General features: G+C 49.0%; 1 protein-coding gene across 1 annotated transcript in view; it reads right to left on the bottom strand.

Annotated features, from left to right (window-relative positions):
- The window catches only part of LOC128270475 (uncharacterized), a 52,628-nt gene extending 28,585 nt beyond the window's left edge, over window positions 1–24,043 (bottom strand). The window contains exons 1-3 of the mRNA XM_053007878.1: window positions 23,758–24,043; window positions 23,390–23,512; window positions 2,975–3,145 (exon numbers count right to left, since the gene is read on the bottom strand). Of these exons, the coding sequence (XP_052863838.1) occupies window positions 2,975–3,145; window positions 23,390–23,512; window positions 23,758–24,043 (580 nt within the window). The remainder of the gene's footprint in view (window positions 1–2,974; window positions 3,146–23,389; window positions 23,513–23,757) is intronic.
- Window positions 24,044–24,292: the final 249 nt, after the last annotated feature.

The raw sequence follows: 24,292 nt of genomic DNA, 5'->3' as shown, positions 1-24,292 counted from the left end.
TCGAAAAGAACACATAATTGATATGGTGCCCGTGCACATTCTTCGTTGATTTTCTAGTGCATCAATAAATCTTTCCGTAACTTTTACGAAACTTTTTTGTTGGGCTAATTTTTAAACGTCTTCCACGATTGATAGATAACACGGCAGCGTCATTTGATCGGATTAAGTTAAAATTTCCTTGCCATTTACGCATTTAAGATGAGTAGACGAAACTGAATTTTGAAAGTTGCTTCGGTCGGACGAGTATTTACCAATCAAACCAAATCGATCGTAATTGACGCATCAGAATGCAATTTTGCAACATATTTCGTAAGCACCAGATTCCAGTCGTAAGCCAATTTCGATCATTTTTTCGACGATGACTGTGCACGTGCTGTGCACTTTGTCAAAGGATTTCAAGGATGATGGAAGCGATTTAAACTCGGAAGGAAAACACGGAGCACCGTTCAGGGGAGTTACGGTTCGTTCCGTCCAACTTAAAGCTTACCGCTAGAAGTGCAACGAGCTACACACGAGAAGAGCATGTCAATAGACATGCAAGCAACTAGTTTCTTTACACGGCACCGGTACCGTGCCATGCTGCTTGCAAAGTGTTCAATGTTCCCAAATGTGACAAGTTGAATCGAATTTGGACATCCCGGTATCGACTAGAGCTTTCCCAGACGTACAACGTCTGGATCGGAATCGAGAGTCTCGTGTTGGAATATTTTCACAGTTACCAGTTCGAATCGTTGGTCAAATATCGTTGTTAAACATCATGTTTCGGCGCTTTGACGTGTCTACCTTCCACCGTGCACGGCAGTGTTCTGGAGATTACAGTCTGCTTTTGGAAAACGACGAGTGCGCCGAGAGTCGGAAATGTCACAATCGTTGTATCGACTGGAGACTGCACCGGGGAGTGAAGTTCCACGTCTCCGGGCTCCGTGTGAGTGCGCTCCCCAGTGCGCTCGGTACGAACACCAGTTGATAGATGGATCCTTGTAAACTTTGCGGTGTAATTCCATTCGCAGATCGATTCTAACCCAAGACGCCCTAGGATTGCATGGGGCATCGCTGAGCTCCTCGAAAAAGGGCCAACTGTAAAGCTGACAGAAACGGATTTGCTGCTGGCGTAAGTATGACGATCCCGGTGTACTGTGCTTTTGCTTCCTTTGTTTTTCCTCGCAAATCGGGTACCGCGGTACCTTGGGGGACGTTGGTTGCTCTCGCAGAATAATGTGCTGTCATGTTCAGTCAACTCGTCAGTCATCTTTCGCGAAGACCTGGCGGAAAAGGTTTTCATCCTTTCCGCCAACGGTTGAACTTTTGTGGCCCATAAATAAAATTCGCTGTTCCAATCCATTCCTTGTGTTTTGCGGGTCTCATTCCTTCGGAGGGCCGAAGCTGCCTTCTTTCCGAATTGAAGTAAAGAAGGAATTCCAACAGGTGAACCCTTTTTTTTAAGGTTTTTATATATCCTGCCTTACAATTTGTAAATCTAAATATTCATATACTTTAATCAACAAACCAGTGTTCTCTAGGACCATAGTAATCTAAAACAAACTGAAGTTCTTCGGACAGCAGCCATAACTTTACACCGCGTTGTATGATAGTATTTCTGTTTTGTACATCAAAGGGATCAGCGCTCGTGAATATCTTGCCCAGGGAGCGTAATCCTTGTTCCGCTTGTGAGTTCTATGGACTTATTTCCGTTCTTATCCGCACTTATCGTTCAGCTCACCCGTACCATCAGCGGAAATCGTGAAAACCTGGGTTCGAGCTTCTTGAAACAAGATAAACCTACTGTAATGATTAAGCTTTTCCACCCCTTCCGGGAGCGAACCCTTGGAAAACACAGAACACGGCTTTGTGAAGGTTTTTTGCCGCTGCACCATTGTAGTTGAAGCGGAGGCAATGAAAAAAAAAAAACCCATTGATCCTTAGACGGTATTCTAGGCTCAAGTTCTGAGCACCCTAGCTTTAGAGCAACCCAACCAACGTGAGTGAAGAAACAAAAGTGCTTCTCGTTGGAGGCTTCGCTGGAGTGAATGTTTAAAAATTCATAATAAGCTTTTGAACGGAGCGCCACTTCTGGGCTAATGTGGTTCACAACACTTGCTTTTAGAGTTGATGACGCGTTTCGCGAGCCAGTGCGCGAGTTACGATGGCATCATAATTAGAACTTTCGAATTCATGAATCATAAGTTCGTCTCTGCTCAGTAAAAGCTTTCAGACGAGCACAAACAGGTTGGCCGTGTTGGAGCAAGTGGCTGGGTTAGTGCAAGTCGACTCGGAGGTCTCTGAGATTTGGCGCTTGACAACTTGGCAGGATATTTCTTACGCACGCCCGTAACCTACGCACCATGATGCAACAGTGTTCACTATGGTGCACTCTGTGTGCGATCCGATCCGGTGCTCGAAAATAGCGAGTTGTGCTCACTAGAAAGTTAGCAAGAATTGCAATGCCTCTCAAGAACAGCGATGCACTCTCGAGTCGATTGCCATCAAGCATCAAGGGACAGATGTAGATGTTTTCGCAAACGCTTTGTAGAAGAGAGTGGCGTTTCATTCGATTAGTGAGACACTCTTTATGCTGGTAACACCTGTTTAATAACGACGGATGATTAAACTGCATCAGATGTGGTATACCTCGAACAAGTTGAACAGTTTTCGAGTAGTACTCTTAACGAGGGAATTTAAATTGAACTTAAAAAACGTTATATCTGACGCCACATAGAGTCCTTGTTTTGAAACAAATCATATGCAATGCATCCAGTTCGATCATATTGCTATCGGCTAAGCCGGAGTCGCTAACCGGGGGTGAATATTGACAGAACAGAATAATGCTGAAATGTAGAATAAAGAGGATCTAGGCAGAAGCAACTGCGCGACATATTCGGCTCATCAAAAGCCAGCTTAACGGCCCAGAGCCCACTTTCCGCCCATTGCGGCGCTGTTTAACGTCGGGCGCGATCTGCGGCTACTGATTACTTACCTTTCTTCGACACGAAACCGCAAGGATGATCGAACAGGAAGTCCCGAAAGTAATTACAGTCCGGATCGATGCCCGGTTCCTTGCACAGACAGGTGGGCCGGAAAAAGGGAAATGCCTGCAGCGTCCGGAGGGCGGCTTGGCATTTCGTAACGGTGACGGTGCTGCAAGCGACTGCGAATGGAGAAAGGAAAAACGACGAAAAGCTTAAGAACCGAAGAAATTATGCTCGACTCCGCACCAGCGGATGCGGTTGTTATTTAATGATTTGCCCATGTCTCGGGCAGCCATTTTACACTTTCTTTATTTTGCCGACCCGCCCGCATGGTTTACGGACCGAAAGCTACGAGAAACATAATTCACAAGAACCCGAGAATCGGGGCCGTGTCCGGGGTAACTCGAAAGGTATGGCTTAGATACATCCTGCCGTGTGTTGGGTACCACGCTACCAAGTCGACCCTTTTTTTTGTCCCACAAAACCTTTTGCATCTGCTCCTTCTGTTTCAATTGATTTCTCAAGCTACGAGCTCAAGGGGCTCGCCGTTTTTTTTTTCGTCCCCATTGACCCGTGAATATTTGGAACCGTGACACGATTTGCGGTTCGTTTGGCTTACTTCTCGAGGCGGACCCAAAAGTGTCAATGAATTTTTATGAGGGACAAACAGCGAACGGCCACCGAGTCCGTAGCTCCGTTTTTTGCAATGGTTTTATTTTTGCTTTTTTTATGAAGTTTGCGGTTCCTTTCCGCCGGACGTGGCGCAGGTGGCGCGGAAGATGAAAATTTAATTCCTATTAAAAGCACTCGGCTCGGCTCGCCGGGTGGAGTGGATCGGGGTATTTTATCAATTACCATGCTTTTGCGGTTCCGGGATAGCTTCCTCGGTATTGTTTTTCTGGTTTTGACAAGTAGCAAAACAAATTGGCCTGTTTGCTGAGGCTATTTATGGTTGGAACCTCGGAGGACAGGTTGGTTGTGGTTGTTTATCAATTTGCAGTAATAAACAAGCGCGCCCAAATGCCAGTGTTAGATACTAAGATAGAAAGTGATCCCGAAGGACCGCGCGGTAGAGCGAGAGAACAGGAGCCACGAGGGCCACTCACGGAGCGCTCCGAAATGAACTAATGAACTAATGATCCGTAATCTAACTAATCCCTTAGCCTATAAAAGCGCGTGCTGTTTAGTTGTTAAGTAGCTCTCTTATAAAAAATACACAACGTAGGAAAGTGACCCGCTCGTTTTTATTCAGTTCCCCAATCATTTCGACCCAACGCAATCCCGTACCCAACATTTGGTGCCGTGACCAGGATAAAGAGTGAAGAAGATTTGTGTGTGAAGAAGATTTGCGCGTGAACAGATTTGTGTGTGAAGACATTTGCACGTGAATAGGTTTTGTGCGTTAGTGTGAGAATGCCGCCGAAGAGTTCTAAGAAGGAAGAAGACTCTAGTGAAAAGGCCGTGATCGTCCTTGATCGTGAGTTGGTGAAGCAACTAGAAGCAGAGAATGCCGAGCTGCGCAAACAGCTCGAAAATGTAATTGTTCCCGCTCCCGTTCCCGCTCCCGTTCCTGCTCCCGTTCCCGCTCCCGTCCCGCTGCGAAGGAGCCCGTCATTGCGCTACGATCCCCGGTCACTGAGGAGATCGACCGAATGCGCAGGATGATGGCGCCCGAGGTATGGAGCGAGACAAATGAAAAAGAGCACGTGCCGGTGCCGAACCTAACCTCATTATTCGGCAACTTGCCGGTACCCGACCACATGCTTCAACGAGGAGAGCGATGCCCTACACCGGCCGAAAAAGAGGCACGAAAGGCCATGGGCCGAGAATTGCCGACCTTCGACGGCAATCCGGCAGATTGGCCGCTCTTTATCGCGACCTACATGCAGACAACGATCGCCGGTGCATATTCGGCAAGAGAAAATATGATCCGCCTGCGAAATTGCCTCAAGGGCGCTGCGTATGACGCGGTAGCTGGAAGCCTAATCTTGCCAGAAGCGCTGCCCAGAGTGCTAGACACTCTTGAAATGCTGTTCGGGAGGCCGGAGATCCTGATTCAAGCATTGTTGGAAAAGATTAGGAAAGTGCCGGCACCATCCGCAGAGCGCCTAGAAACGCTGTGCGACTTTGCGCTTGCGGTGCGCAGTTTCAGCGATCATTTGATCGCAGCTGGGCAAAGGAGCCACCTAGAAAACCCGGTGTTATTAATGGAACTAGTAGAAAAGCTGCCAGCACATGTGCGGTTGTCGTGGGGCAACCATCTCACGGGAACCAAGACAGCCGCAAATTTGGCGAGCTTCAGCGAGTTCATGTTTGGAGTGGCGCGTTCGGTAAGCAAAGTAACGCTTTACACCGGACTCAGCGAGAAGCCTAGGCAAAAGGAAAGAGAGAGAGCGAACGGCGAACAGAAGCTTCTGCCATGCCGCCGTGACCCAACCCGATCCCGTTGAACGACAAGGAGAGAATAGTGAAACCCAAGGACGAAACGACCCGCCGAAGACTGGATTTCAACAACCCGAGAGCAAACAAAAATTGTTTCCCCCATGCCCTGCCTGCGCAAGGGACAGGCATTCGATCATAAGTTGCGAAGTTTTCCAACGAATGACCGACGCAGATCGACTGCGCGTGATCCACGAAAAGGTTGTGCTGCAATTGCTTCAGGAACGACCATTTTGTTCGTTTCTGCCAATCTGCCTTCTCCTGTAGACTGTGCAAACAACGACATCATAGTTTGCTGCACAACGCATACGTGAAACCCCCGGTACCCGCTTCGCTCGCAGTGTCTGCGGCTGCAACGCACACCAACGGTAGCAGAATCTCGACAGCGAGTACGGCTGTACCCACGACCAGCAAACCCGTAATTTTGTCCACCGCAATCGTTATCATTATCGATGGATACGGACAAGAACATCTTGCTAGAGCGTTGTTGGATTCGGGATCCCAACCGAATATTATGAGTGAACGATTGTACCAACGCTTGCACATCCCGCGAAAAACGAGAAACGTACCCATAGTTGGAGTGGATGGCACACAGACGAATGCCAAGCACTCTGTCGAAGCTGAACTGCGCTCGCGGCATTCCAATTTAAGATTGCGCATGGAATTTTTGCTGTTTAAAAGAGTCTCCGGCGATACCCCCGCATTTTCTTTCCCTACGACGCCGTTGGAGATTCCCGAGCACCTTGCATTGGCCGATCCGGAGTTCAACACTACAAGTAAAATCGATCTTATTATTGGAGCGGCCCACTTTTACGATCTGCTGAAGAGCGGTAGAATACGGCTCGCGTCAGGGACGCTTACTTTAGTTGAAAGTTATTTGGGATGGATCGTAGCTGGGCAAGCAGCAACCCCCCTCTTCAATGCGCCCCTCTCCTGCAACACTGCCCAAATCGCATCGATAGATGAAAGGATGGAAAAGTTTTGGAAGCTTGAGGAAGTAAATGCTTCGAATTATTCTGTGGATGAGCAACGCTGTGAAGAGTTCTATCGCGAAACCACACATCGTGACAACGATGGCCGATACATCGTGCGATTGCCTAGGCATCCCGAATTTAACCAAAGGCACGGAGATTCAAAGGAAATGCCCTGAAATGCTTTCACGGCTTAGAACGCATGTTAGAAAGAAAGCCCGAAGTAAAGGTGAAGGTACAGGATTCAACCCAAACAAAAAGAGAAATGTTGTCCACCATTGCTCAACTGTACGACCCGCTGGAATTAGTATCCCCCGTAGTTGTTCAAGCGAAGCTTCTGATGCAGCATCTGTGGCTGCTGTCCTTAGGCTGGGACGATGAATTAACCCCCGATATCAAACGAAAGTGGAAGATCTTTCTAGATGAACTCCCCGCTTTGTCTAACTTTCGTACCGATCGACATGCCCTCATTTCGCATTGCGAGAGCGCGGAGCTTCACACGTTTGCAGATGCCTCCAAAGATGCCTACGGAGCTTGTGTGTACATTCGCTCGGAAAATAGAAATGGTGAAGTGAAGATTAGCCTCTTGGCATCAAAGACGAAAGTAGCCCCGCTGAAACAGATCAGCATCCCGCGGCTTGAACTGTGTGCAGCCCTCATAGCATCCCGCTTGTACGACAAGGTGGTGGCCGCCCTCGACACAAATTTTGCCCATAAATACTTTTGGTCGGATTCTACTGTCGTGCTACAATGGCTTAAGTCTCCCCCTCGGACATGGAAAACATTCGTAGCCAACCGCATCTCCGAGATACAATCCACTACACACGGATGCACGTGGCTGCATGTGAGTGGAAATGAGAATCCAGCCGATCTACTATCTCGAGGCTGCGCTGCAAGCGAACTCATTTCTTGCGACAGGTGGCACAGCGGACCAAGTTGGCTCTGTAAGCCAAAGGCAAGTTGGCCTGCACAAATAACCCCCCTCGATAAGCTCCCTACCGAAGAAGCAGAAGCAAATGCCCCGATTCTTGTTACCGCCGTACAAACAGTGGAACCGCATGAAATCTTCAGAAAATTTTCGTCATACCGCACGATGATCAATGTAGTAGCATTTATGTTGAGATTCTTCAACAACACCCGATCCAAGGAAAATCGCATCTCCGAACTAGTACTCCAAACGGAGGAATTGAAGCGAGCAAAACTGTGCCTGGCAAAATTGGTGCAATTCGAAGCATTTCCCGAAGAAGTCAAGGCCCTACGTAAAGGATCGCCAATAAGCAAATCAAGGCTTCGGCTGCTAAACCCGTTCATGGACTCTGAAGGAGTGATACGCGTCGGTGGCCGGTTGCAGCTATCTTCAGAATCATACAACGTTCGTCACCCCATAATCATCCCCGGATTTCACCTGTTCACCAAATTACTGATAGAGCAACAGCATAAGACGCTGGTTCATGGAGGTTGTTCAGTAACCCTTGCCGTTCTGAGGGATGAATTCTGGCTACTACATGGACGGAGAGCTGTACGAAGCGTCTTGCGCCATTGTTTTAGATGCTATCGATCCAACCCACAACCCATAGAGCAACCCGTCGGACAGTTACCCATCCATCGCATCACCCCAAGCGAAGCCTTCGTCTGCACTGGAATAGACTACTGTGGCCCACTCTACCTGAAGCCGGTACATAGAAGAGCAGCACCCACAAAAATTTATATTTGTGTTTTTGTTTGTTTCAGTACGAAAGCTGTCCATCTTGAGTTGGCGGGCGATCTATCCACCAATACCTTTTTGATGGCGCTGGATAGGTTCATGTACCGCAGAAACAAACCGGCCCACATATACTCCGACAACGGCAAAAACTTCATTGGTGCAAAGAACGCATTGCATGATCTGTACCGTAGACTTCAAGCAGATGCGGAAAACAACAAGATAAGCAAGCATTTAGCTCAAGATGGAATACAGTGGCATTTAATACCCCCGCGATCCCCCAACTTTGGTGGCTTATGGGAAGCCGCAGTGAAGGTAGCAAAGCGTCAAATTGTAAGACAGTTAGGGAATACTTTACTATCCTACGAGGAACTTCTAACTATCTTGATCCGCATCGAAGGATGCATGAACTCTCGGCCACTAACCCCATTGTCAGATGACCCGAACGATTTAGAGGTTCTAACGCCTTCGCATTTTTTAATCAGAAACAGAAATCCACCAACTATTGAGTTAGACCTTCAGCATATTCCCAACAACAGATTAGATTTGTATCAACGTATCCAGTCAAACAGTCAATTATTTTGGCGGAGATGGAGTTCAGAGTACTTAAAGGAATTACAGGCACAACACATCACGAACCACAAGCGTCACGTTTTAGAAATAGGGTCCATAGCCATTCTGAAGGACGATAGTCTCCCGCCGACACGTTGGCCCATCGCACGCATAGTAGACGTACACCCCGGACCGGACGGTATTGTTCGTGTAGTCACTGTTAAAACTCAAGAAGGCCTATTCAAGCGTTCTGTAACCAAAATTTGCCCGTTACCCGATTTGTATTGAAAGGATCTTTCAAGGTGGCCGGAATGTTAGATACTAAGATAGAAAGTGATCCCGAAGGACCGCGCGGTAGAGCGAGAGAACAGGAGCCACGAGGGCCACTCACGGAGCGCTCCGAAATGAACTAATGAACTAATGATCCGTAATCTAACTAATCCCTTAGCCTATAAAAGCGCGTGCTGTTTAGTTGTTAAGTAGCTCTCTTATAAAAAATACACAACGTAGGAAAGTGACCCGCTCGTTTTTATTCAGTTCCCCAATCATTTCGACCCAACGCAATCCCGTACCCAACAGCCAGGTATGAGCAAATTAATAGTAATGGGTACAAAAAACTAAGCATTCAAGAGAATAATTCATCTGCTTAGGTTTTGGACTGTCTTTGTTGTCTTCCGGGTCGTACAATATCGAAGAAACTTGTGAAGATCCAAGACATCGAAGAAATTGCAGTACAAAATACGCCATGTCATGTAAAGTTTACTGGCAAAACTCTCAAATATTAGTACGCTCGTGGAGCTCCCATACATTGCAAGTCGTGGTTTTTTTTTCAAGCGTTGGTGAGTAAGAAAAATCCATTTGGATGCATTTATAAGAAACCCGATCAATAATAAAAAACGTAACGGCTGAAATCGACACAGAAAATTCAAAAAGGAAACCCGAGTTGCATACTTTTAGGCGTATTTAACTTTAAGGTACGCTAAACATTGTAATTTTGGTCTCGGTTTACCTTAACGTTAAACATCATAAATTATGCGTGAACAACTTATAGTGTTTGTCCTCTTTTTTGTAAACAAGTCTTAGATCTAGCTCCCCCTTGCAGATAGTTGTCTTAGATATACCAAGAAAGTAAGGACGTTTGTTATATAAAAATATGCAAATCATGATGCCAGCTTTGCCGCGCTCACTTTCAATGTAATTTATGTTCATTAGCTATGATCGATCCGACAATCCCGTAGGCTACTCGAAATACTTTTAAATAGTTTCTCCCCCCGCCTGAACGCTGCCGAACGAAAGTGGGAAAAATTAGCATATTCTTGCAAATTGCCCGCGAAGCCCCCAAGAAGGCGCAAGTCACTTAATCAACCGCAAGGTGTAGTCCACGAAAAATGAAAAATGATGTCCACATCCTTCCAGCCCAACCTGTCACGGGGTCCGATTCGTCCGCGCCCGCAAAACGCGTCAACGTTAAATTACAACCGGACGAAATTGGCGATCCCAAACGTCCCGAAACCCGAAACCCGTGGCAGCAAATGGTGGCAACACGACGCGTCCCGTTCCATCAGTTCGAGTGTCACCGGACAGGGCAGGGATTCCATCGTGAATGGCTGGTCGGGGCGCTAGCGGTGCCCTGGTAGCGGCTCTGTCGCGGGGTGGCCTTCAGGACCCCCCAACCCCACAGAACGTATGTTTTTTGGGCATTTTTCATTCTTCTGGTACGGTCCGAGCATACCTCAATTTTCCCAGCGCAGGCGAGAAGGCAATTATCGGCCGATAATAAATTATTTACAAGCCATATTTATGAACCAAGGATCCGGAATACATGATGGCCGGTGTCGGCCGAGAAGTGGCGGCCTCGTGGCGGTGCTAGCATTGGTGGTATGTGTGTGTGTGTGTGTGTGTGAATAGGTATTGTATTTTACGCACGAAATGGGTTCGTGTGGTCCCAAAAGTTGCGTCCGTTCGCTGGGCGTTAAGTAACCCTTCGGGTGGCTTATGCTGTGCTCCAGAAATAGTAGGATAACATTCTCTTTTCATTGCCTAATTATTAATAGCTCCATCGGAAGGGGTGAAGTATTGTGCGTTCGACGGACCCTACTACGAGGGGCCAGTTACCAGTTACCGTACTAAAGGATCCTCTAGTTAAAGCTTTTATGTGTTTATGTACTTATTATCTGTTCTTGGATTTTTTTAGTGGCATTTTATCACTTTTTGATCCAACTTCGCCGCCATTGTCGTTATATTTCCATACGTCTTTGCACACTGAATGCACACCACGATTGTGGTCATTCATCACATCTTTCACTCTCGGTTTCAGCTCGCTCTTCGTGGCTTCATTATTCTACAACTCCAGCGAACACCTTGCGCAATATTTTTTATATGCTCCGTGGCTGCGTGTTGCGCACGATTCGTTTCATAACCCAACCATCGTGCCTTCGTGACCGCGACCAAGAAGTTGATTCAGTTGATTTCACGTTCTACTTAACTTTTCCTCTCAATCATACCGATACCGGAGTCCAAGGAGTCGAAAAAAAGTCAATAAAACCCCCCGAGCACCGAGGCAGGGCAGGAGCGCCGGCACACACACACGGGCAGTCACCTGCTTGCCCACCGACCGACCCGCACACCGTCCGTGCAGTGAAACCACCTTCATAAAGTCACGTCTTGGAACATTCCAGGCAAACGATAAAAACGCGGCTCATCGAGCTCCAAGGGTACGCGGGCTGCGGTGCGGGTTTCCCGAGGCAGCCGACCAGAAACGTGTATAATTATACCTTCCCCGATTTTTGTCCATTTGCTACCGTTCCGTGATGTTTCAAGGCAAAACATCGCCACTGATTTCGCCCACCCGCCCACTCCCGACCCAAGGCGTTCCGGGCGCTCCGGGTCGGGGGCTTCTGGTTTGTGTTTACGGTTGATCCTTTTGCGGAGTACCCACTGAGCGCCGTGTGGTGCTATCGGTTTGCGAAATCGCTACGACTGCTGCGACTACGGACTACAAGCCCTCCGGGCAACATCAGCTCCTGGTGAGCGAGGCCACCAGACGAATGTGGTTTTGAAGCAGCCGACCCGCCCTGCCCCGTGCCCGTTGCCAACCAAAACACTAAACCTTTTCCGCTGTGTTGATCCGACTTTTTTTTTCTGGCTCTCCAACTAACATTATTCTTACTTCCCAACCACGCGGACAAAAAAGTATCCTTTGGCCTTTCTGACGGACCGCCGTACCTGCCCGGCAGGTGACTCAACTACTGCGGTCGGCGGTCGGTGTAATTTGCATGGACTGGGGAAGGATCGCTCACCCAAACACACACAGCACAGGATGGAAGGAAAACCCCGGGTGTGCATATTTTGGGATTTCTTCACACCACTACCGACACAATTTTCCATTGATTTACGGAAGCAAGGGGGCACACGCACACCCGACACTTACTCACAGGCTCCGGCACGCGTTGGATGATGGGTTAATTCCATTTTCAAGTTAAAAAACAACCACCATCGCCGAAAGCGGCACCGGTTTTGTGATGTTCGACCGACGCCTTAGACTGTCGTTAATCGTTCTTAATGAACTATACTTAAATGCACTAAACCCGAGGCTGGATCAAGTTGAATGCCGTTTGCTGCTGTGGGTTCATTAGCTCACTGCGCTCTGCTTTATCAAGGTATGTTATTAAATCAACAAAAGTCAATCCCGATCGCGAATTTAATTATATCAAATTCGTCTCGGGTCTTGCACACGCAAGTACTACTAAATGTGGAATATTGCAACAGAAAATTTCGAACTGCATTATAGTAAATTAAATTAAGCCAAATGAATGTATTTGTAATAATTTGACTGGTAGTTAATAAATGAGTTCGACCTACTCCCGGTCAGTTTACCGATCCCTTGAGGCTGTATCAGTTTACTTACTTTACGATGGCATTGCGAAAAGGTTCAAATCACCCTCCAGCTCTCGAGAGTCTCAGTCTAAAGCTCAGTCCGCAATCCACGTGTAAGGCTTCCTGTAATCTGCTCTGCTCCCGTCGCCGGCCATTGACCACCGTCATAATCGGTGTCATTAATTTCGACCTGCCCAAAATTAACCCTTTTTAGCACCGGGCGCCCCCTTCGTTGCGCCTTGGTTGCCGCCCCCGTAATCCGATTGCCATTATTGGTCGACACTAAGTAGCTGGAACCGAAAAATAGCGCCACAATGCCACCGTTGCCGGTATTCGGCTCCACCGTCGGGGGTTTGTTATCTCGATGAACTGCCACCACCGGACGGGCCGATCCTGGTACCCAAGCACCGGAGCACTGGGCTGCCGAAAGGTTCAGACGATGACAGTAAACAAGTAACAAAACGCTTTCTAATGCGCTACTTAAAAGCATCGGCTCAGAAGGAGACGAAGGTCTGGCTGCCGCTGCCAGACCATCGCCCATCGCCCATCGTAAGGTTGGCCGTAAGGTAGGCTAAGAAACACTTCGCAAGGATTCGCTGTTCGTGTTAGGTTTCCTTTTTTTCACTTTTCTTTTCGGCAATTTCATCCCCAACTTTGGGCCATAAATCTGGGGCGCAATTTTTGTTTTCGGGGCCTTAAAAATGCACGCAAGAACATTGTGGGTGAACCGAACCAACGGCGGGCCGCGAAAAAGCGGTGGGAAGGATAACATAATCAATTTTCCTTTTGCTTCTTTCGCGCGATCTCTCTCTCTCTCTCTGTTTCTCGCTCAAAGCAAACGAAGCTTGTCGTAATGTACAGCACGTTTCATCTAAATAAAATATGATTGTTATTGATACGTCCGAAGTGAAGCGAGCGAACCGAGTACGCAGCCCGTCAGCGAGCGAGCGCGTATGAAAAATGTGTTTATGGCGGTTATTCATTAGCATGAATTTTAATTTGTGAAACAGTTTGATGGATCGATGTTTGTGAGGCCGTTTCGGGCCCGGGGCCCCACAATCAAGATTAACTACTATTTGTCAGATTACAATTTGAGTGGCGGATGTTAACACCGGGCCGTTCCTTGTGGCTCCGAAGCCATCGTTGCATCGGTGGACCACGTGCAGTGCAAGTGCGAGAAGAGCCATGCGCCATTCAAAAGGATACAATTAAACGGGATCCACCCCGAAGTGTCGGGCAGGGACACAGGGCGTCTTTCTCGACGTGTGTCCTTTGTAACTGTCGCGGGTTTTTTCTTCTTCCAGCAACGACTCTACCTTTTCCGGTCTGTAAGCACGGCGCGTGCGAAAGAAGCACCGCCCGATGACAAATTGCTATTTACGACCATTTTCCGTCTCCGGTTTGCATCGCGTTCGCCCCCATTTCTGCAGATGCTGCTGTAATGGGCCATTTGGAGCGCCCCTGTGATGATGGCTCCGTTCTCTGTGCCTCTCCGCTTTGCGCTGATGGACTAAGCGTCGTGTTGTGTTGCGACAGGACGAACGCCGGGAACGCTTCTCCACGGGCACGATAATGAATTAACGGAAAAGTGTCGCACTGGCGCAGGAAACAATAATGAATTTATTTTTGGTCAATTTCTTTTCCAACCACCCAAACGGAGATTTCTTCCACTTCATTTTCTCGCCCCACACCATCATTATCTAATCGTTTGGTTTTTTTTGCTTCGTTTCCGCCCAACAAGGACAAGGGACGAAAAGGAATCACAAGGACGTGTTAGCCACGTTACGGCAGCTGCAGCAGCAGTAGGTGTCGGGAAAGATGGCCGCTGATGGTGATCAGTGGCCAAATGGATGGATGGATGGATGGCGTGATTTAAGAAACGAGCCAGGAAAGCGCCTCAGCCACCAGCCACCTCGGGCCGCCATGTCTAATGATGTGTAATTCATTTCTTTAAAAACCACGGCACTTAAAACGAACTCGTCATCGGGTTTTGGGTGCGCGCGAACGAGCCCAGCGGCCACAGGACAGGACTTGGATGCGACGAAAAGAAATTGAAAGAAAGAAGAGAGAGGAAGAGAGGGAGGGAGAGAGAGAGTGGAAAACCCCATTACTACCTCCATCAAATCTAATCTTTCTTCGACCACCGAGGCGATGGAGGCGCCTGGTGGTTTGCTGATGATGGTCATGGCGATAGCGCGAAGCGAACCAAAAAAAAACCTGGAGCCAGCGAAAATGATTCTCTGCCATGCAAAAGGAGGACAGAGAAGATCTTAATTTCCCTAATTGAGAAAGTCAATTTGCCAGCGGCCGGACTAGCGCACTTTCGGTGGGGCCGGCTCACCCTCCAAACGGTCCGGAACTCGCACTCGGCGGAATCGAAAGCCACTTCCCGGGAGGCGCGTTAAGGCAAACCGCAAGGAACCGCAATTTGTGTCGGCTCTCGTCTCGAGTTGAGTCTCACACACACCGGGCGGGCATTCCGTGGTTCCATTCCGAGCAATTTTGAGAAGTGAGAAAGGAAATTTTTGGCTCACATTTACTCGTGCCTCTCGTGCCGTGCCGTGGTTGGGCGACGAAAGAAAGTTACTGCCACCTGAATCGATGCTAGCGATCTCTAGCGACGGGCGGGAAAAACTTTTCTCTCGGCAAAACCGATTGAATGACGCTTCCTCGGCAGGACTGGCGGACAGCATTCTGTTTGGCGTTTTTATGCTTTAAAGACACGATCGAGCAACGGAAACTTTGTGCAATGCTCTTGTAAACTTTGCCGAAGCTTTGTGTGATTTTAAAATAACTTCTTCCAAGTGTTCTGGACAGACGCTCAGTGAGTTAGTGAAAGTATTGGCCCATCGACTAGCATTGTGTTTTATATGATCTAGATCAGGATGGTAAGTTAATGCCGATGTCGTTTTACGTCTTTAAATATCTGTTGTAGAAAAATGTAACTTAGGTAACTTTTGAAGTATGAATTTTATAACATTGGTAAAAAATAACCTACAGTGAGCAGGAACGGTGATCGGTGGTCAGGAACTGTGGCGTTAGCTAGGAACTAGCTTTTAAGCAAATTAGTATCCATGCGTGCAACCTTCGCAGGACATTCGGGCAGGGAGGCGTAGGCAAACCATCAATCACTTTGACACGGCATATGCAGGTATGTGAGCAGCAGGATGTTCGCCTCAAGTTCATTTCGGAACCCCAAATCTCGCGTCCGGCACGCGGGGCCGGTGCCAAACGTCACGGTGGATCGGTCGTCCCGTTCCGAAAATGGGACTTTCTGGGAAAAAAACGATAAAAAACTACCGACCCGCCCGCCCGAGGCGAGGGAGAAAAACATCCTCAAGGAGCAAACACTAATGAGCGAAAGCATTGGCCTCTAATGATCGAAGCGAAACCAGTGTCGACCGCTTGAGCTTCGTAGCTGATGCCGACTCTGAGCTGATGGGATGGTAATGAGGCTGACTTCGACCGTCGATTACCCTCCATTCTCTCTCGCTTGCGCTCGTCCGACCCCAAAAAGTAGGGCTGATTTATCATCCTTAAACTGCGATGCCGGAAGACAGTGGAGACGGCCGGCACGAAATTGGCATCCCGCGGGTTCTCCCTCTCCCTCTATGGTGCTATCGATACATCCGCTCAGCTCGCTGCTCGGAGCTTAGCGAGACGATGAAGCAAAAAAAAAGGATATCCCCTCACCGATTACGAGACGTAAGACGTCGGGAGCTGAACCGCGCCGAAACCGAAAGTAGACAGCGCGCAAAGCCCTAATCCCCTAGCCCTGCACCGGGAGAGCAATCTGAGAGCCGGCACAAATATGCTGCGGAGTCAATCAAGCTTCAACCGAGGATAATTACGGATTACCGAATGTTAATCGCACCCGCCCGCGCTACTTCTTCTCGCGACAGGGCAGTCGGAAGGCACTGTTCACTGTTTCCAGCCCACTGCAAAGGATCGCTTCCGCTATCGCTGCCGCGATTGCAACTCGGTCATGCATAATATTACGTTCGATGAGCTAATATCGAGAAACCGGGACGACCGTCGTGTGCCGTCCTTGTAAGGATCAAAGCATATTTCGCTTCCCGGTAACCCCTAGCCAGGGCACGGGACATGGGCACCATTTTTTCCTTATCCTCCCTTTATCCGTTCCATCGATCCTTACGGGCTTAGGCGGTGTGTTTTCCATGCCCCATCCATCTCGTTAGCAATCCGGCGCCGTGCGTAATCGCATGTTGGCGATGAAAGATTGTCACCTTTTAAGTGCCGATCCGTATTCATCCGGTTTGACCTTATCAAAGGCACCGCGCATCCGGCACCCCGGGAAGCGGACCAGATCGTCCACCGAAAGGGATCTCCGACAGCGTGTCGGGTTCCTGTGTGTGTGTGTGTGTATGCCTTCTATGTTCTCATATCCCCAGAACGGCTTTCCACCGAAGACGCACTCAGACGGACGGAGAAGGTGACGAACCGTACATTTATTGACATTTTAGCGCGCCCATAACAAAAAGGATTCCGAGCCTCCCGCGGCTCCCAAGGACGATGTCGACGACGCGGGTGTATTAATAAAATTGTCACTGTCACGTCTGTCGCAATCAATTTCCTTCCCCCCTTGTTTTTTTTTGTTCGTGTCCTTGTGCGTCGCTGCAGATTGGTTTGATCACCAACCACATCGGCAAGGGACAGTGGAACGCGCGTGTATGTGTGTGTGTTTGAGCATTGTTTATTCGTTTCTGATGAGATGTCGATGAAGCTGGTGACACAGGTTAGACGCCGTTTGGCGTGTGTGGCCATCGCCGGCCTCGGCCGCACCAGCGTCCACGGTCAATTAATTTGATTTTCCTGCATGCCAACAACGTTTTGGGTCCGGCGAAAGAATATAACTGACAGCCGGACAACCATGACCGTCAGCCCAAGAAAGCTGGCATCTGAAAGTTGGCAAGTAATGAAGCTGAGGAACCGACTCGAATTGACTTGACATTTTCTAATCGTCTTGGCAATTGTGTCCATCTGCGCTTCGCTTGTTTAACTTTGGTTTTGTTTCTCCAACTGGTCACGACTTACTTCTACTCCATTTGCTATCAATTATCAAACTATTTGGGGAAGGCTTTGAGAACTTTTTGCATCCTTTGTGCTGCGTTGTTAGTGTCTCTATTGAGGCAAACCTGTCCGTGATGATCATCAACTCACATTGCGATAGTTGATCAACTCAATGCATCATAGTCTTAGTCAGATTTTAGACTTCTTCTACGTGTGTTTCGTTGTTTAACAAACAATCATTTATTCCCTGCCACGGATTGGATTCTAAATTATGATGAGTAAACTCTTTAAACCTCCGGAACGTTCTCCGGAACGGAACCGGCAGATGTAAAATGTGGCCACGGTGAGGAATCGTAAACGAGTGCCCGAATCTGGTCCAGTCACCGAATCTGATTCCGAAGACAGCTGTTGGTACACGAGTGCCCGGGTGCCATCACGCCGTGCGATAAAACAAACTCCACTCCACGGCCAAAACATTAGCCACCGGGACACGCGGGGCGGGAAAGGGCGCTACGCCAGCTACCACTATATTGGAAATGTTTACTTCAAGCTGTTTCACTTTCTTCCCGCACGGCCGGCCAAGGCAAACCTATCGGACCCCGTCCGCGCGAGCGTAGGGAGCGCCACGGTGTGGCCGAAAGACGCTCTGTGCTCATTTCGATTCGGTTGATATGCAAATTTGTGCTCGTAAAAGTTTTGCGATTGTAGCAAATAAATGCCCACCGGAAGACGCTCTAAAGGGCGAGGCCGATTCGGCTCGGGGAAGATTCGCGGGAGCGGGCCCGGGGTTGTACGCTCGCTCCGATGCCACCGGTCAAAGCTGTGGCACTGTCCGCCGAAGAAGGCACTGCAGGCACTGAAAAGAGCAAAACATGCCAGCGATGCAGTTTCGGGTGGCGAAGGCGAAACAAGCCATCCGAGCGCCTTATCCAGCAACCCGACCAGCAAACGGCGATGTCATTCGTTTGGACGTCCAATCAAACACGCTGGAACCTACACTCCCTTCTCTTGGTTCGTCTTCCGAGGACGACGGGCAGGCACGGAACGCGGCGAAATGGGACCGCCAACGCTTACGTAAGCGCTAGGTACCACCGATGGTCGCCACGATGGATTCCTGTGGCACCGTTCCACGTTCCTGCTGGAACAAGGTGTGCATTCCATCGATTTGAAGACGCCGGGGCGATTCTTCAAATTGCACACCACGCTCTCCCGTGGGCCGGAAACGGAGCATAAAACAAAAAAGAAGCCTTTCATGCATTTTATAGCATCCAATTGAGGTGAAATGAAATCGATCGAAACGCCCTACAGATACGGTTCCGCAGATTTGTTCCGCTGTTTTTTGTTTTTTTGTTGTTTTGCGGCAACCGGAACTCTTGCACGGTCCACGGTTGGTCCAGAATGAAACAATCGTTCGTAGAGGGAAACAAACTTTGACAAGGCCACATAGCCGCAATTGTTTGCATTCGTGAAGATCCCTACGCTCTTGCAGCAGAGAGATTGATTTAGATCCCCAACGTCAGTTATAGGTTATCGGGCGTCCAAAGAAAACTGTTTGTACACCACACATTCATTCGAATCGAATAAAATGGTGTCGTTTATCGGCTTAGAATCGTGTCAAAAGCCAATTATTAGTATTGGCCCTGTGCAATTTACAATACAATCTCGTTGTAACGGGTCATCTTAAGGGTCAAAGTTAGATTTATTCGTCAATTTGTTTTACCTCATTCTTGAGGCACACAATAATTCCAGCGCCGCTGTGATATTTCAATATCAACTTTGTAGAACGATTTATCTATTGCCTCAAAATTGGCCTCAGCCGTAACCTCTTCATTCGAGAGAAATATCTCACCGATGAGCTTTTTTCTGAGGCCTGTGAATAGGCGGTAGGCACTGGGAGCCAAATCTGGCTGATACGATGGATGTGTGAGCAGTTTGAAGTTTAATTTTATGTAGTTTTGCCGTTGGTTAGATTGACTTGTGATACGGTGCGTTGTCTTGATGAAACAACATTGATGGACGTCCAGATCGGTGTATCTACGACCACGTTTGAAGTCAGCAAAACAATGTTTTATTATTGTTTCTGATGGAGTGAAGTCTTTGAACGGTTTTCCATCAATAGGCAGTGTCAAATTACAAACCAAAATTGTTTTTGGACGAAGGTTCTGGAAAAAAAAGTAGTGTGACTCTTAGCACAATAACCACCAAATTTATGTTGTAGAATATCGTGGAATTTTCATAACATTCTTTTAAAGGTTAGTACTAACTGAAAAAAAGCGATAAATGCAATAAGAATTTATGAATTGCGCCATCTATGAGTTAGGTTCGGGATTTTTCAGCCCATGTTTTACTAGTTCGAATCTCGCAACTTGTTTGTCGATAAACTACACAAGCTCTACTTCGACTACGAGTTTTTGGAACTCAATTTTTATGAAATAATTTAATCACCGTTCTTGACTAATTCAAGGACCTATTTAGAATTAATGACCTATAATGTTTTCGATCCGATCACAGTCCTTACTGCAAGAAGTCTATCAATAAACGAATGTATCTTTCGCCAGAGACAGAGTCAACAAAAGGCAAGAATTAACCATTTTCCTATTTTATGCTTTCACTATATTAAACAAAATGCTGAAACGCATGCACACTCTTGAGTGAAATCTCACAAATCTTGATGAAGTGCAGTTTACCCATCTACTTATGTGTGAGACACGCTAATCTCGCAGCAGGTTTCGTTGCAAACATCCCTCTTACAATGTACAATCCCTACTGGGCTCTCTTCTTTTGCATTCATTAACCATTTTTTCCAATTTGATACCTCGGTCGGTCGGATGTATAACAGTTTTCGAGCAACAAGTAAGTTTCCTAATTCTAAAACCGCTTTCAAAAGGTACGCTGAGTGGCAATAGTGACCGCCGGTTATACGGTAAGCCTGAACACATAATTTTAAAATCCATTTACGCAATAGAGCAAAGAATCTTGTATCCCCAAAGACGCGGACGTGCGTCTGAAAAGTAGAATCCCGTCTACAAATCTAGCATCCCGTCGACGGACCGACGGAACACCATTCTCAAACCGTTGTCTGCTTGCGGAGCCGGACTCAGCAAATCGGGTGCTTTCGCAATAAAATGTTACCTACCACGCGGAGCTTACTTCGAAACCGAAATCACTGCTTACAAGGTATCGGATCACCACAGAAGCCCGGCCAGCCCGGGAAGTACACCTTCGCCGGCGAGTGCTTTCGTGCAGATTGGTGGTGACCCGCCGCCACCATTTCGAGGAATATTTCGCAAATTTCATCATCCAAAACCTGTCCCCACATAGCCGAGCAAACCTGGACGACGTGGCGTCCATTTCCGGTGCCCTCATCCTAACCATACTCCCTCCGTGGCCCGAGAGTGACGGCAAACGATGACCCTGATGACGATTCATTTGCATGTTTCACTCGACCTCCGAATGCGTCCGCAAAAAAAACGCTCATCCACATCAGTAGGATACGCGGCAAAAGGCAGCAGAAAAAAACACACAAATTGAAACGAAATGCATTCATGGAGCTCCCATCGAAAGGTTGTAACAGCAACAGCAGCGTGGACGTCCGTGAAGGCATGGCCACGCAAGAAAAAAACATAATCCATCGCAGATCCTGCAGATTCGGTGTGTGCGAGTGCCGGTGTGAGTGTGTGTGTGTCTGGCATTGTCCAAAAAACACGGTTCGGAAAGATATCTCATTAAAATTTCATAAACGACACGAAACGGTCCATACCCACTGCATCCCCAGCCTTTGCCTTGGCCAGGGTCACCGTTCCGATGCCGGGGCTCGGCGTATTACGTAATGTAACCCATAATCTTCATTCACGACTCTATTTGGATGGCTCATTTTTTTTCTCCCTTGCGATAGTTTCGCCCATTTCATTCGCTCGCCCGTTGAACAACTTCCGGCGTTCCCTGGAGGCCGCGGCACACTTTGGGCCACGTCTGCGCCAACGTCACCTAACGAGTGCCGTCGTGCAGCAGATTTCGGTTGGACGTTTGACCCATGATTCCCTCCATCCCTTTCCACCTACCCTTTCCCACTCGCCACCAGTACGTGGGCCTTATTGTGCATCCGTTCCGGAGACACATGCACACCCCCTTTTCCGGTCAGTTCCGGGCGCTCCAACACGGCGTCTTTATCGAAAAAGTTGTCTGGCACAGAGTGCCGTGGTGGGTAACGGAGGGGATAACGGTGAGGGGGTTGCATAAATTTGCATACATTTACCCACCCGCGTGCGTCGTCCGACAGCCCCTGCGCCCTCGTAGGTGTTCGGCACCGGGTGTCCGCCCTTTCTTGGAGGCTGATCGGATTCTCCTCATCAACGGCGACCGGTGGCAGGGCACCGTGGGTTGGGTGATACGAGCCCACTCGCAGCGAAGAATAGCCTTGCGAAACCAGCCAATGATAAGACCTACAGGGGGAAAAGGGAATTCCTTCCAACACACGCCTTTGTCGGACTTGTCGGACTTGTCGGACTGGTAACGAATTAACCGCGGGTTTGGTGGATGGTTCTCAAATACACCCCCCCCCCCAACCCCTCCCCACCAGCCCGCCCCCCACACACGCAGCCAGTCAGTTGTGCCTTTGTGGTGTCTTCCGGAACGGGCTGCTCATACGCGACGTCCCAAGTCGCCACACGATGACGTCGAAGGGAGCAGGAATATTAATGACTTTGAAGCAGAACCGCTTGGATGCACGCGGCAGCACGCGGCGGCTGCACGGTGCGGCCCCCTTCCTAAGTAGACGACATGTGCATAAGGAGCGGAGCGGGCCACTTGTAGACCACGTTTAAAGTTATGCCACTCTTGTGGCTGCCACCGTTGGGTCGTTTAAATTTCCATTTGCCGCACAATGCTTCAAGCTGGGCTCGCTATTTTTAAATTTTAAAGATTTCCCACAAAGAATCTGCAGGACTTCGTAGGCGCCTCATTCGTCACCGAAAAAGATCAATTTATAATTGAGTACCTTTAGTGCCTCCTTTGTGTTGTTTCAACGCACGGATTGCCTACTCGAACCAGGAGGGAACAACGGTCGACGGGGCGAATGGTGCTCTTTCTCCATTTCGTGACACCCGCACGCGTGTGTGTGTGTGTTTAGTGCACAAAGTTCCACGATTCTTGTTCGCCATCGTTAGCGTTCTCAGAATTCCCGACCTTTGCCAGCCGACCGGCGTAGCATGTAACCTTTCAGCAACCCCCAGGACCATAGGACCCCGCGATGGTGCATGCACCCGTCTCACGTAGCAGAGCCAACCGCAACCGGTGGTGGTGCAACCTGGTCGGTAGACTTTATGGCGTCTACTTTAATTAAACTCGCGCAGCACACTCTCGCGGGGGCACACATTGAAAAATGCGCCACCACCGGCAAGAAGGCGAGTTCCTTGCGTTTAACAAGGAACCGTAGTTTCTAAGTACACTACACACCTGCACTTGCAGCGGTAGCGGCAGGTCACACGGGTCGGGCCGAGCCCCGTCATCCGTTGCTCTCAAGTGCTCACGGTAGTTGGGTGCACGCTAGTAGCACCAGGACCTGTTAGGGGGGGGGCGGCTCTCAGGTGAACCGTCACCGTCAAGTGGTTGGAAAATAGGCAGCCTCGCCTTGTTAGCGCGGCTCCCGGGTTTGCCCGGAGTCGGGCTCCGGACTGTGTCAGGGACATTCTGGGGACGACCGACAGGCGATACAGATCACGGTGTGAGCTGCGAGGGCCGAGAAAAATCGCATCGCACCCCAATCGGCGGGAGCTTCGTTATTTGTAGCAACCGATGGGGCTGGTGGACTAATTACGCGACAGCCCCGAGTAGTTTGAAGAAGCGGAACTCACCTGGCACCGGTCCGCAGACGCGCGGGATGATCTCTAGGATGGCTGAACATGATGGATCCTCGAAACAGAGTTGTCGGGCTAATATACAATTTAAAATAGCTATCGCAGTCTTAATATTCGATCCTGTGGAGGGAAAGAGAGAGAAAGAGAGAGCAGAGGTCAGAAAGCGTATGTGTGGGTGCGTCTGCTAAGTATGCAAACACTCGCTGAAAGTTGCTTCGAAACTTAGCTTCCCAAGTTTCCCCGGGGGAGCTCCGAGTGTCGTTGGGAAAATTAATAACCTCACTGGAAGCCACGGTCCTGGGTCCATTAAGGCTCCACGACCGACCGGCCGGGCCTAAAACCGCTAGCTAGCCGCTGTGGATTACCACCGGACCCGAACTGCGAAGGCGAGGTGTGCATGGCGTGATTTGGCCAACATGCAGCTACGCCAAGCACGTGGACGGTGGGCACGTGGCGGGTGGTAAATGTTATTGCGTGCGATATGGCACGAATAGGTGCGTGGAAGCTTCCCATTATGTAACCTGGCCGAAGTCGGGCCGTGTGGCCGGGCCAGGAACCCGATTTGAACCCGTCACGAACCCGACAGTTGCCGACGGCCAATTGGGCCGACCGTCGCACTGCCTCGCTGCCTTCCTCCGTCTCGGCAGCCATCACAGTTCACGCCTTCGTGTGACGTTGTGGTCACGGGCCGGAAGCGGGAAGCCGTGGTTTTGCGTCGATTGCCGGCCGTGGTCAGAACCGTGGGCCAAGACAGGAGCCGCTACGAAGCAGCTCTGGTCGTTGGTCGGTGAACGAAAAGAACTGCCGGGGCCGCCAAGGATAATTGGCTCTCGGGTGGTGGTTAAGGGGCCGGGGCAGTGTGAGCAATGCTTACCGCCGAGGCCTTACGTCAACTACAAC

This window comes from Anopheles cruzii, chromosome 3 (assembly GCF_943734635.1).
Source record: "Anopheles cruzii chromosome 3, idAnoCruzAS_RS32_06, whole genome shotgun sequence".
NCBI lineage: Eukaryota > Metazoa > Arthropoda > Insecta > Diptera > Culicidae > Anopheles > Anopheles cruzii.
This window is presented reverse-complemented; position numbering and strand designations above follow the sequence as displayed.